The following is a 14,026-nucleotide window of genomic DNA, read 5'->3' as shown; positions in this document are numbered from 1 at the left end:
AAGACGGATGTTCGGTCTTCCCCGTGGTGCAGAAATCCATACGGATTCCTAATGGCTATTTGTGAACTAAATTATATGCAATGGTGCAATAGGAATATCCAACTTTCCAACCTATTTTCTGTACCAGACTTTCAAGATCTCTGCTTGCTGTCATTTAATGGGAACCATTGATTTTACTTCCAGGAAATATTGTATTTTTTGGATTACAAGACGCACTTTTCCTCCCAAAAATTTGGGAGGAAAATGAGTGGTATGTCTTAAAATCCGAATGTAGCTTACTAGGGGGAGGTGGAGAATGGTCACAGGAGGCAGGGGCAATGCTGTGCTGCTCTATGCTGGGGCTGTGAGGCATGGGTCACTCTGAAGAGGTCGTCGGTGTGGGCTTCAAATAATGGTGCCCAGAGTCGGTGTGTGCTCAGATGGAGCTCTAGGCTCAAGCTCTCCATCTGCACACGCGCCGCTTCCAGCCCATTGATATCTCAGCAGCGGACTTAAGAAAAATGGCGCCCAGAATAAATCTCTGCTTGTCATTGAGCTTATAACTCAATATGCGCACGCGCCGACTCAGGGTGCCATTTTGCCATTTCTTTGAAGCCCACACCGCCGACATCTTCAGAATGACCCGTGCCTCATCGCATGCAGTGAGCACCAGCACAGAGCAGCGCCCACAGCCCCAGGACAGTGGCGCCGCCTGCAGTAAGCATCTGGGCCCCCCTCTGGACCACCCGCAGCATCGCCGTACTCCAGCACCGCCACCGCCTCCTGTGACCCCCGCTGTCGCCCGCACTTTCCGGTAAGACACTGCCGGATTATAAAACAGACCCCATATTTTTTAACTTTTTTTTTTCTCTAAATTTGTGGTGAGTCTTATAAAACGAAAGAAGGGAATTTTGTTTACTTACCGTAAATTCCTTTTCTTCTAGCTCCAATTGGGAGACCCAGACAATTGGGTGTATAGCTACTGCCTCCGGAGGCCACACAAAGTATTACACTTAAAAGTGTAAGGCCCCTCCCCTTCTGGCTATACACCCTCCCGTGGGATCACGGGCTCCTCAGTTTTAGTGCAAAAGCAAGAAGGAGGAAAGCCAATAACAGGTTTAAAGACAAATTCAATCCGAAGAAAACATCGGAGAACTGAAACCATTCAACATGAACAACATGTGTACTCGAAAAAAACAAAAATCCCTAAGAAAACATGGCGGGTGCTGGGTCTCCCAATTGGAGCTAGAAGAAAAGGAATTTACGGTAAGTAACAAAATTCCCTTCTTCTTTGTCGCTCCTAATTGGGAGACCCAGACAATTGGGACGTCCAAAAGCAGTCCCTGGGTGGGTAAAAGAATACCTCGTGATAGGGCCGTCAAACAGCCCTGTCCTACAGGTGGGCAACCGCCGCCTGAAGGACTTGTCTACCTAGGCTGGCGTCCGCCGAAGCGTAGGTATGCACCTGATAATGCTTGGTAAAGGTGTGCAGACTCGACCAGGTAGCCGCCTGGCACACCTGCTGAGCCGTAGCCTGGTGCCGTAATGCCCAGGACGCACCCACGGCTCTGGTAGAATGGGCCTTCAGCCCTGAAGGAACCGGAAGCCCCGCAGAACGGTAGGTTTCAAGAATTGGTTCCTTGATCCACCGAGCCAGGGTGGATTTGGAAGCTTGCGACCCTTTACGCTGACCAGCGACAAGGACAAAGAGTGCATCCGAGCGGCGTAAGGGCGCCGTGCGGGAAATGTAGATCCTGAGTGCTCTGACCAGATCCAACAAATGCAAACCTTTCTCAAATTGATGAACTGGATGAGGACACAAGGAAGGTAATGTGACATCCTGATTGAGATGAAAGGGGGATACCACCTTAGGGAGAAACTCAGGAACCGGACGTAGAACCACCTTGTCCTGGTGAAACACCAGGAAGGGAGATTTGCATGAGAGCGCCGCTAGCTCGGACACTCTCCGAAGAGACGTGACCGCTACTAGAAAAGCCACTTTCTGTGAAAGACGAGAAAGGGAAACATCCTTCATAGGCTCGAAAGGCGGCTTCTGGAGAGCAATTAGAACCTTGTTCAGATCCCAGGGCTCTAACGGCCGCTTGTAAGGAGGGACGATATGACCAACTTGCAGGAACGTGCACACCTGAGTAAGTCGTGCTAGGCGTTTCTGAAAAAATACAGATAGTGCTGAGACTTGTCCTTTAAGGGAGCCGAGCGACAAACCTTTTTCCAACCCGGATTGCAGGAAGGAAAGAAAAGTAGGCAATGCAAAAGGCCAGGGAGGAACTCCCTGAGCCGCGCACCAAGATAAGAATATCTTCCACGTCCTGTGGTAGATCTTGGCGGAGGATGGTTTTCTAGCCTGTCTCATGGTGGTAATAACATTTCTAGATAATCCTGAAGACGCTAGGATCCAGGACTCAATGGCCACACAGTCAGGTTCAGGGCCGCAGAATTCAGGTGGAAAAACGGCCCTTGAGATAGCAAGTCTGGTCGTTCTGGTAGTGCCCATGGTTGGCCTACCGTGAGGTGCCACAGATCTGGGTACCACGATCTCCTCGGCCAGTCTGGAGCGACGAGGATGGCGCGACGGCAGTCGGCCCTGATCTTGCGCAGCACTCTGGGTAACAATGCCAGAGGTGGGAACACATAAGGTAGCCGGAATTGCGACCAATCTTGAACTAAGGCGTCTGCCGCCAGAGCTCGGTGATCGTGAGACCGTGCCATAAAAGCCGGGACCTTGTTGTTGTACCGTGACGCCATCAGGTCGACGTCCGGCATCCCCCAGCGGCGACAGATCTCCTGAAACACGTCCGGGTGAAGGGACCATTCCCCTGCGTCCATACCCTGGCGACTGAGGAAGTCTGCTTCCCAGTTTTCCACGCCTGGGATGTGAACTGCGGAAATGGTGGAAGCCGTGTCTTCCACCCACGTTAGAATCCGTCGGACTTCCTGGAAGGCTTGCCGACTGCGTGTGCCACCTTGGTGGTTGATGTATGCTACCGCTGTGGAGTTGTCCGACTGAATTCGGATCTGCTTGCCTTCCAGCCACTGCTGGAAGGCTTGTAGGGCAAGATACACTGCTCTGATTTCTAGAACATTGATCTGAAGGGTGGACTCTTGCTGAGTCCACGTACCCTGAGCCCTGTGGTGGAGAAAAAACGCTCCCCACCCTGACAGGCTCGCGTCCGTCGTGACCACCGCCCAGGATGGGGGTAGGAAGGACTTTCCCTTTGATAATGAGGTGGGAAGAAGCCACCACTGAAGAGATTCCTTGGCCGCCTGAGAAAGGGAGACGTTCCTGTCGAGGGACGTCGACTTCCCGTCCCATTGACGGAGAATGTCCCATTGTAGTGGACGCAGATGAAACTGCGCGAAAGGGACTGCCTCCATTGCTGCTACCATCTTCCCTAGGAAGTGCATGAGGCGTCTCAAGGGGTGTGACTGGCCTTGAAGGAGAGATTGCACCCCTGTCTGTAGTGAACGCTGTTTGTCCAGCGGAAGCATCACTATCGCTGAGAGAGTATGAAACTCCATGCCAAGGTATGTTATCGATTGGGTCGGGGTGAGATTTGACTTTGAAAAGTTGATGATCCACCCGAAACTCTGGAGAGTCTCCAGCGCAACGTTCAGGCTGTTTTGGCATGCCTCTTGAGAGGGTGCCTTGACAAGTAGATCGTCCAAGTAAGGGATCACAGAGTGACCCTGAGAGTGCAGGACTGCTACTACTGCTGCCATGACCTTGGTGAAGACCCTTGGAGCTGTCGCCAAACCGAAAGGCAGGGCTACGAACTGAAGGTGTTCGTCTCCTATAACGAAGCGTAGAAAACGCTGGTGCTCTGGAGCAATCGGCACGTGGAGATAAGCATCTTTGATGTCTATTGATGCTAGGAAATCTCCTTGAGACATTGAGGCGATGACGGAACGGAGGGATTCCATCCGGAACCGCCTGGTTTTCACATGCTTGTTGAGCAGTTTTAGGTCCAGAACAGGACGGAAAGACCCGTCCTTTTTTGGCACCACAAACAAATTGGAGTAAAAACCGTGACCTTGTTCCAGAAGAGGAACGGGGGTCACCACTCCTTCCGCTTTTAGAGTGGACACCGCTAGCCGCAGAGCATCGGCTCGGTCGGGAGGTGGAGAAGTTCTGAAGAAGCGAGTTGGAGGACGAGAGCTGAACTCTATCCTGTACCCGTGAGACAGAATGTCTCTCACCCAACGGTCTGTGACCTGTGGCAGCCAAATGTCGCCAAAGCGGGAGAGCCTGCCACCGACCGAGGATGCGGAGAGAGGAGGCCGAAAGTCATGAGGAAGCCGCCTTGGTAGCGGGTCTTCCGGCTGTCTTTTTTGGGCGTGACTGAGTTCGCCAAGAATCTGAGCTCCTCTGATCCTTTTGAGTCCTTTTGGACGAGGAGAATTGGGACCTGCCTGAGCCTCGAAAGGACCGAAACCCCGACTGTCCTCTCCTCTGTTGGGGTTTATTTTGTCTGGGCTGAGGTAAAGATGAATCTTTACCCTTGGAGTGTTTAATGATTTCATCTAAGCGCTCCCCAAACAGTCGGTCACGAGAAAATGGCAAACTGGTTAAACACTTTTTGGAAGCAGAATCTGCCTTCCATTCTCTTAACCACAAGGCTCTGCGTAAAACTACGGAGTTGGCGGACGCCACTGCCGTACGGCTCGTAGAGTCTAGGACAGCATTGATCGCGTAAGACGCAAATGCAGACATTTGAGAGGTTAAGGGTGCCACCTGCGGAGCAGATGTACGTGTGACCGTGTCAATCTGTGTAAGACCAGCTGAAATAGCTTGGAGTGCCCATACGGCTGCGAATGCTGGAGCAAACGACGCGCCGATAGCTTCATAGATGGATTTCAACCAGAGCTCCATCTGCCTGTCAGTGGCATCTTTAAGTGCCGCCCCATCTTCCACTGCAACTAAGGATCTAGCTGCAAGCCTGGAGATTGGAGGATCCACCTTGGGACACTGGGTCCAGCCCTTGACCACGTCTGGGGGAAAAGGATAACGTGTATCCTTAAGCCGCTTGGAAAAACGCTTATCCGGATAAGCGTGGCGTTTCTGGATTGCCTCTCTAAAGTCAGAGTGGTCCAGAAATACACTTAATTTACGCTTGGGATACCTGAAATGGAATTTCTCCTGCTGTGAAGCTGTCTCCTCCACAGGAGGAGCAGGGGGAGAAATGTCCAACATTTTATTGATGGACGCTATAAGATCATACACTATGGCGTCACCATCTGGTGTATCCAAATTGAGAGCGGTCTCAGGATCAGAATCCTGATCAGCTACGTCTGCCTCATCACACAGAGAGTCCTCCTGCTGGGACCCTGACCAGTGTGATGAAGTCGAGGGCCGCTCATAGCGAGCTCGTTTAGGCTGTCTGGGACTGTCGTCCGTGTCAGAGCCATCACCCTGGGATGCAAGAGACACCCCCCTGATCCCGGAGCTGTTCCGACTGAGGGGGACCAGGGAGCAATGAGTTAACAGTGTCCATGGCCTGAGGTACTGGTCTAGACTGCAATGTTTCAAGAATTTTAGTCATAGTCACAGACAATCTGTCAGCAAAGACTGCAAACTCCGTCCCTGTCACCTGGACAGTATTTACAGGAGGTTCTGCCTGGGTCACCTCCAGCAGAGGCCCCGGCCGAGCAAGTGCCATAGGGGCCGAGCACTGCACACAGTGGGGGTCAGTGGAACCTGCCGGTAGAACAGCCCCACAAGCGGTACAAGCAGCATAGAAAGCCTGTGCCTTGGCACCTTTGCTTTTTGCGGTCGACATGCTGTTGTGTCCTCTGAGAAATCTAGGAGGGTATATAGCAGAGGATCCCCAGCGACCGTACAGTGCAATGTAAAGCTGCAAGCATAAAATACAATATACACTTCGGCACCAGTGGGGTCAGCCCTTGAGGGCAGCTTACCGCCCGCTGAAAAGCGGGTGTGTGGGCACCAGAATCCCGTGTCTGGGTCTCCCAGTCTCCTCTCTCCAGCTCAGACTGCACACAGGAATGGCTGCCGGCGTCCTATGAAGAGAGGGATCGTGGGCGTGCCTCAAACAAAGTGCGGGAAACTGGCGTCCCACTGTGCCCAGTGTGAGGGCTGGAGTATGCAAAGCAGACTCCAGCCCTCTGCGCTGACATTCTATACAGCGCCCCGCCCTTCCCCTGACTGGCAGGCCTGGGGGCGGGAACGAAACGAAACTAGGCCGCAAAAAGCCGGGGACTCGAGTAATAAGCGCGGCCGTGATATATGCACGGCCAGCGCGGAAGTCCCCGGCGCACCACAAGTCCCAGCCGCGCCGCAGCGAAAAAACTGACAACAGCGGCCGCGCGGCAGTTTCAAATACATGTCCCCTCTCAGCAAAGCTGTAGATAGGAATGGCACCAGCGCGCAGCGCTGTTGTCCCCGGCGCACTAACACACCCAGCAATGCTGCAGTGTGCGCGCGGACTGTACGGGGACACAGAGTACCTTGGCGTAGCAGGGCCCTGTCCCTGACGATACTCCGCTCCATATCCAGCAGATTCCCCAGGGGCTGTGGACGGAGCACGGTCTCTGTGCCTGGAGACCGGTAAATCCCACTTCACCCAGAGCCCTAAGGGGGATGGGGAAGGATGCAGCATGTGGGCTCCAGCCTCTGTACCCGCAATGGGTACCTCAACCTTAACAAACACCGCCGACAAAAGTGGGGTGAGAAGGGAGCATGCTGGGGGCCCCATATGGGCCCTCTTTTCTTCCATCCGACATAGTCAGCAGCTGCTGCTGACTAAACAGTGGAGCTATGCGTGTATGTGTGCCTCCTTCGCACAAAGCATGAAAACTGAGGAGCCCGTGATCCCACGGGAGGGTGTATAGCCAGAAGGGGAGGGGCCTTACACTTTTAAGTGTAATACTTTGTGTGGCCTCCGGAGGCAGTAGCTATACACCCAATTGTCTGGGTCTCCCAATTAGGAGCGACAAAGAAAATACGGTAAATAAAATCAGGTGTAATGTTCAGTGCAGTTATAAGGACTGAGATTTGTAGTCTTTACTGATCTTGAAAACAATCTGTAATGTACACAGATTACCATATTTTGCGGACTATAAGAAGCACTTTTTTTCCCCCAAATGTTGGGGGAAAGTGGGGGGTGCGTCTTATAGTCTGAATGTAGAGCATGGCTGTGGGGAATGAGGGTGCTGCGGTGGAGCGGGCCATCGGGGACATGAGCAGGCTGTAGCAGCACCTGCCGTGACCACGTGGCCCGCTCATTACATATGCACGCCCATCCTCCCTCAGCGCTGAAGCAGACACTGACAGGTGGGCAGGATGATGGGCGGGGGATGTGCGCATAATTAACAGCCGGCCCGCGTGATCACCCCTTGCAACTACAGCCTGGAGTGATCATGTGCAGCTGTATTCACTGCCCCCCGCGTATCATCATCAGTGCGGGGCGCAGTGAATAAGTATACTCACCCGTTACTGGTGAATGCAGCATCGCGATGTCCTCCTGTCTGCCGGCCACTGATGTGTGTGGAGACCGATGCGCACAGCAATGACGTCATCCCTGTGCTCACGGCTCCACACACATCAGCGAGCTGGCAGAAAGAATGACGAGCGATGCTGCAGGGAACGGTGACGACTCCACACAGGTCAGCGGTGCTGCTGCCGGCACAGAGAGGAGAACGAGCGATGGTGCTGGAGGGAGGAAAGGGGAGTATAAATGTTTATTTTTTTTTTATGCGCCACAGGATGCAGGCCGTATACCAGGATGGCGGCATATAGCAGGATGGCGGCATATAGCAGGATGGCGGCATATAGCAGGATGGCGGCATATAGCAGGATGGCGGCCATAATTATATATACAAAGATGGGGATCATATACAAGGCAGGAGGATCATTACCAGGATGGGGTACCTTAGTAGAGAACTTGGGGACATTACCCCTATAACAGTGTCAGCAGCAGATCCTCTCCCCATATCAGTGTGTCATGGCCACATTTTTTGCTTCAAATTTTATTTTCCTATTTTCCTCCTCTAAAACCAGGGTGCGTCTTAGGCGGGCTTTGCACGTTGCGACTTCGGTAACAAATGTGTTACCGATGCTGCAGCGATAGTCCCGCCTCCGTCGCACGTGCGATATCTAGTGAAAGCTGCCGTAGAGATTATTATCGCTACGGCAGCTTCACACGCACATACCTGCCATGCGACCGTCGCTCTGGCCGGCGACCCGCCTCCTTCCTTGGGGGGGCGGGGCGTGAGGCGTCAAAGCGACGTCACACGGCAGGCGGCCAATTGAAGCGGAGGGGCGGAGATAAGCAGGATGTAAACATCCCACTCACCTCCGACCTTCTCATAGCAGCCGGGAGGCAGGTAAGGAGATGTTCCTCGCTCCTGCGGCTTCATACACAGCGATGTGTGCTGCCGCAGGAGCGAGGAACAACATCGTACCTGTCGCACCATCGGCATTATGGAAATGACGGAGGCTGCAGCGATGATACGATAACGACGCTTTTGCGCTCGTTCATCGTATCGAAAAGGTTTTACACGTTGCGATATCGACTGCGACGCTGGATGTGCGTCACTTTCGATTTGACCCCATCGACATCGCACGTGCAATGTCGCAACGTGCAAAGCCGCCCTTACAGTCCGAAAAATACGGTATATTGGAAAATTACACACATTTTCATTATATTAAATGGCAGCATTAATTTGCTGACGCTCTGACAATCTTCACTTTATATCTGCTGGAACAGGACATAAATGCAGATTCCCACCTGGGTAGGCTTTTCTGGAAGTGCATGGTTGGCACGATGCTTTTGTGCAAGAATTCTGTGTCACCGTTTCCAGAGCTGTATGTCCTGAGCAAGATCGAACCCGGCGCAGAGGATGGACCTCCTTTTATAAGGCACGATTTAGTCAGGAGACGAGCCATGTCTGCAAACAGAGTGTGTAAAACCTGGAAAAGTACAAAAGTCGGGAGAATTAGAGGTATGGGTACATAGAGGGGACAAGCTCCATAAGGCCATGTCCCTGAATGTAAAAATGTGGCACTTTTCCCAGCATGTTTTCCACATTGACAATCTGCTGTATTTATGACATTTCTTTCCACCTTCTCCCCCATTTTTCAAGTGGCTTAGGAGCAGATTTAATGCAGTTATTTAGGGTTTAAGTGGAGCTGTACATGTTTGGGTGCGTTTTTCCCCTATAGGCTTCTATGGAAAAAAACACAGTTATATTATTAAGTGCAGAGTCCCAGCGATCCTGCATTAGAGTGGGAAACCCTGGAAAATAAAGGCTGCTTCAAATCTGCACCAAAAATGGATCAACGAGCTAGAAAATAAAAATGCAATTATCAGAGCAAATTGCTAGTTTGTGCTCCTTTTTACGGACATCTGTAGAAAAGAGAAAAACAGCACGTTTGTGAGTGTGAACATATCCTTGAGGCAATGTTCCTATGTGCAATGCGTTTTTGGTGCAGATTTGACAGGGGTTTTTTTAAGCTTTTTTAGTACAGAAACCCTGGGATTCTGCATGCAAGTTGTTTTTTATTTTAACGAGTTTTATTAGTATTCCTGTAGAAACCTTTAGTAAAAAAGAGCAACAAAGAAAAGCACAGTTTGACAGAAATTTTACAGAGAATGTTGCCAGGTTTTTGCTACCCCTTCTGAGTGCATGATGTAGGGGCAGACACCCTGATTCCAGCAATGTGTCACTTACTTGACTGCAGTTTTTAAATATGTTTAATCTGGTGCATATGACACAGTTCTCTGAAGGCTGAGCTCTGTACAACCCGCCCACAGCACTGATTGGCAGCTTTCCACCTAGGCACAGTGTACAGAAAGCTGCCAATCAGTGATGGGGTGGGGTTGACTACCTGTCAGTAGGTGTACTAGTTCTGCTCGCACTACAGTGTGTCAGCATCTGCCCGCACTGCAATGTCAGCGTATGCCCGCACAGCAGTGTGTCAGCAAATGCCCACACAGCAGTGCGAGCAGCCGCGGGGATGATGAGCATTGCCGACAGGAGGTTATTAAAGTTCATTGCCTGTGGTGATGAACTGCTCTCCTGACATCAGCGCTCTTCACAGACAGCCGCGTTCTCACATCACCTCTCGCGGGCGGCCCAAGACTGCGACTAGCGGTAAGGTCATGGGCCGCTCGCAAGAGGTGATCTGAGAACGTGGCAGGTATAGAAGTCAGTGACCAGCACTGATGTCAGGAGTGCAGCGGCTTCCATCACCGCAGGTAATGTACCTCGCTAACCTCCTGAAGTCATTGCTAGTCATGCCCTGCGGTGACGTGGGCTGACCTCATGATGTTAGCTCAGGTCACTGCACTGCTCTCCCAGTCAATGGGGAACATTCTGTTCTTCATTGACTGGGACAGTGAGAATGGATCATCGTGGGACCCCCTTATTGGATTACGCCAGACCCGGTTTTGTTTTTTCTTTTCAATAAATTAGTGAAAGAGGGAATGTGTTTGGGAAATATTTTTTTTTCCAATAAAAATTTGTTTGTCGTCTATTTTTTTTATTACTGACTGGGTTAGTAATGTCGGGTATCAGACAAACCCGTGACATCACAAACCTCAGGGCTTGATGCCAGGTGACATTACACATCTGGTATCAACCCCATATATTACCCAGTTTGCCACCACACCAGGGCAACTAATGGGTGCGCCTCTTCTGGGGCGGCTGCGGCCTGCTATTCTTAGGCTGGGGAGGGTCCAAGAACCGCAGACCTCCCTAGTCTAAGAATACCAGACCGCAGGTGTCTGCTTTACCTTGGCTGGTGATCCAATTTGGGGGGGGACCCCACGTTTTTAGTTTTAAATTATTTAATTTAAAATAACAGCGTGGGGTGCCCTCTGTTTTGGATTACCAGCCAAGTTGAAGCTGCCAGCTGTGGTCTGCAGCCGTCTGCTTTACCCGAGCTGGCTACAAAAAATAGGGGGGACCCCACGTCTTTTTTTTAATTATTTATTGGCTAAATACAATGCTAGGCACCCTTTAGTGCCCCATGAAAGGCACTAAAGGGTGCAAGATTACAAAATGCTGGGGAGTGGGACATTATATACGTCTTTCTCATGTATAATCTATCCCTTTATTCATTCATTCCTCTATTTATCCCACTATCTATCTATATCTAGCTGCTTCCGTTTTTTGCGGTCTGCAAAAAAACGTAAGGTACACGGATGCCACACGCCCCGTATATGGAACGGATGCCACACAGATGCATCCGTGAGAAAACAGGACCGCAAAAACGGGAGTTGTGTGAATGTAGCCTAATCCAGAACAAAAAAATGGTTTTCCTTTCCCAGAAACACTTTTAGCCATGGCCCTATATGAGTCAATGGGGCTGAACTGCAATAGCTAAACCATAAAAAAGGAGCGTTATTTTTTGAAAAGGGATAGTGCTGTCACCGATAAGATAGCTGTACATAAACAACAGCCATAACCGTGTACATGAGGGTCCCCTGGTCACAGGGGAGAGATCAGCGGCTGCCGGGGGAGATATTTCAGGGACGCTCCCATTGACTTCTATGGGAGATCACTCCCCGGCCTCTGCATCATGTGATCACACATTCTTTATCAATGTGAGGCGGCAGCACCCACAGTTTCTATGGCCAAAGGTGAAATGACAGGTGTGCAACCCCCTAATCCTTCCGGCAGGTACGTTGCCAGGTCCCCTTCCCCTCATCCCTGGAAGGAGTTTTTGTCTGCCGCCATACCAGGGTGTATGTCCTCTCGCTCCGCGAACCGTCACCTCTCCGCTCCCGTCCCGTTTACCTTTGCCCTAATTCCCTCATCCCCTCCTCTCGCAGCTGACCCGCCCCCTTTGTCCTCCCCGGCTTCAAAATCACCGAAAGGTGTAACGCGAATTCTGTCCCCCGGAAACTTTCTGCACAAGCGCAGGTTCCGGACATAAGTCAGCGCAGCGCTTCCTCCCTGTCACTAATGGCAGATATTCATCCCTGCTCACACACAGCAACAGCAGATCCTGCAAAATATGCATTTTTTTTTTCTTAAGCCTGTTTTGTGCAAAATTCTGGATTAGATATAAAATGTAAAAAGAAAATTATCTACAACTGTCTATATTTTGGTTTAATTTTTTACCTTCATTAGCACATTCCTGGAGCCGGAGAGTTTTATTTTTTTTAATCTTCCCATCGACATCGGTGTGTGGGATGAGTTCTATCCATGGACTATTCCAGCTAAGTCGTAACTCTGGAGACGGGTGTAGCACCCACGGGGCAGGAGTTAAATGTACTCGTCGCCGGGACAGTGATGTCGGGTCCAAGATGTCACGGGTGGCCCTGCCCAGCTTCGTGGCCCCGAGGTGTACAATTAAAGGAATGATGGATGGGTGCTGGAGGATGTTAGGAGTAGTAGTTATCTCGTGAGGCTACCTGCGGTATGTGGCCAGGGATCAGCCGCCACTGCGGTAGCTGTCCTCTGGGGCGGGTGATGTCGCAGCTAGGATGGTTTCGCTTCTTGCAGGTGAAGCTAGGCCCCAGGGAGGATGATGGAGGTACTAGTGGCCGTTAACGCCGAAGCGCGGGGCGCCAGCAATTAAGAGGTCGGACACAGTAGTTGCAGTGTTACGGTTGCTGTGGCACTAGAGACTATGTTCGGATTTCTTGCTACTGCACATGTGCGAGCACTGGAGACTATGTCCGGATTTCTTGCTACTGCACATGTGCGAGCACTGGAGACTATGTTCGGATTTCTTGCTACTGCACATGTGCGAGCACTGGAGACTATGTCCGATTTCTTGCTACTGCACATGTGCGAGCACTGGAGACTAAGTCCTATCTTGGAGCCATTGCACATGTGCGGGTGACATCATCGCTGACACAAGGTCACATGTCTCTGACACCTTCTAAGCTGATTGGCCGCTGGTCATGTGCTTGTGACACGTGGTCACATGTCTCTGACACCTTCTATGCCGATTGGTCACTGGTCATGTGCTTGTGACACGTGGTCACATGTCTCTGACACCTTCTATGCCGATTGATCACTGGTCATGTGTTTGTGACGCTTTGACCGGTGATAGGCCAGCGTGACGTCATTGCTGTCGTTCTGGCAGCGGATTGGCTCTGGTGTCCTCCATCTTGGATGAGGCACAGAGTCTATATAAGACCCTGACGCACGCCGCCCAGTCCTCTTGGTTCATGCATGAGGGTAGACGCTCTGTGCACGTCCCTCTAGGCATCTCTCTGTTTATGCTAGGTGAGCGCTACCGGCAGGGTAGCGTTCTTGTACCTTACAGCTTCGGCTGCTGTCCGTGTCCTTACATGTTAGTGGAGCGGACATAGGCAGGTGTCTGAGGCACATGGTCCGGCTGGGCCTTGTGATTCTACTCGTAGGTGGATGTTGCCGCTAGGGTAACGTTCCTTATACTGCGTCTGGCAGTTCGTATCCTCGCACACTAGGGAAGCGAACATAGGTAGGAGCTTTGTGCGGCTTGTGCTCCTGTCCGTCTCTTTTGCACCACTAGTGGAGCGGACCTAGGCAGGTGCCATATCTAGTGGTTCGTGTGTTCGCACACTAGTGGAGCGAACGCAGGTAGGAGCTTTGTGCGGCTTATGCTGCTGTCCGTCTCCTGGCACCACTAGAGGAACGGACCTAGGTAGGTGCCATTTCACACTCACTGCTTTTGTCTCTGTGATCATTAACAGAGACCATTCCACACACCCTCCAAGCAAGGGAGGAATTGCTTTACCTAATTATATGCCTCTGTGAGTTGTGCTATTATTATTTACAGTGGCACACTTATATACTCTTCCTCACTCATTAACCTATCCCTTTTACGTTAACGCTAAATACGGTAGTCGCTGTGACTTTAACAGTGCACACCGTGATTGGCTCTAGTGTCACTGAGACGTATCAGTACTGCTTTCGTGGTACAAGATACCCCTTATCCTATGCCATAGTCTGCAGCAGAGACTTTGCACGGTGAACCCTGACTGTCTGATATCTCTTTGGTTTTTATAATCAGACAGCCCCCGTAACATGCGGTTCCAGGTCTTTACTCACTGTCCGTGGGTTGCCC

General features: G+C 51.2%; 1 protein-coding gene across 1 annotated transcript in view; it reads right to left on the bottom strand.

The window, feature by feature from the left end:
- CPT2 (carnitine palmitoyltransferase 2) overlaps positions 1 to 11,807 on the bottom strand; it is a 39,331-nt gene extending 27,524 nt beyond the window's left edge. The window contains exons 1-2 of the mRNA XM_075320101.1: positions 11,703 to 11,807; positions 8,748 to 8,929 (exon numbers count right to left, since the gene is read on the bottom strand). Of these exons, the coding sequence (XP_075176216.1) occupies positions 8,748 to 8,905 (158 nt within the window). The 5' untranslated portion in view covers positions 8,906 to 8,929; positions 11,703 to 11,807. The remainder of the gene's footprint in view (positions 1 to 8,747; positions 8,930 to 11,702) is intronic.
- Positions 11,808 to 14,026: the final 2,219 nt, after the last annotated feature.

This window comes from Anomaloglossus baeobatrachus, chromosome 8 (assembly GCF_048569485.1).
Source record: "Anomaloglossus baeobatrachus isolate aAnoBae1 chromosome 8, aAnoBae1.hap1, whole genome shotgun sequence".
Lineage (NCBI taxonomy): Eukaryota > Metazoa > Chordata > Amphibia > Anura > Aromobatidae > Anomaloglossus > Anomaloglossus baeobatrachus.
Note: the sequence above shows the minus strand (reverse complement) of the source record. Positions and strands in the feature narration are given on the sequence as shown.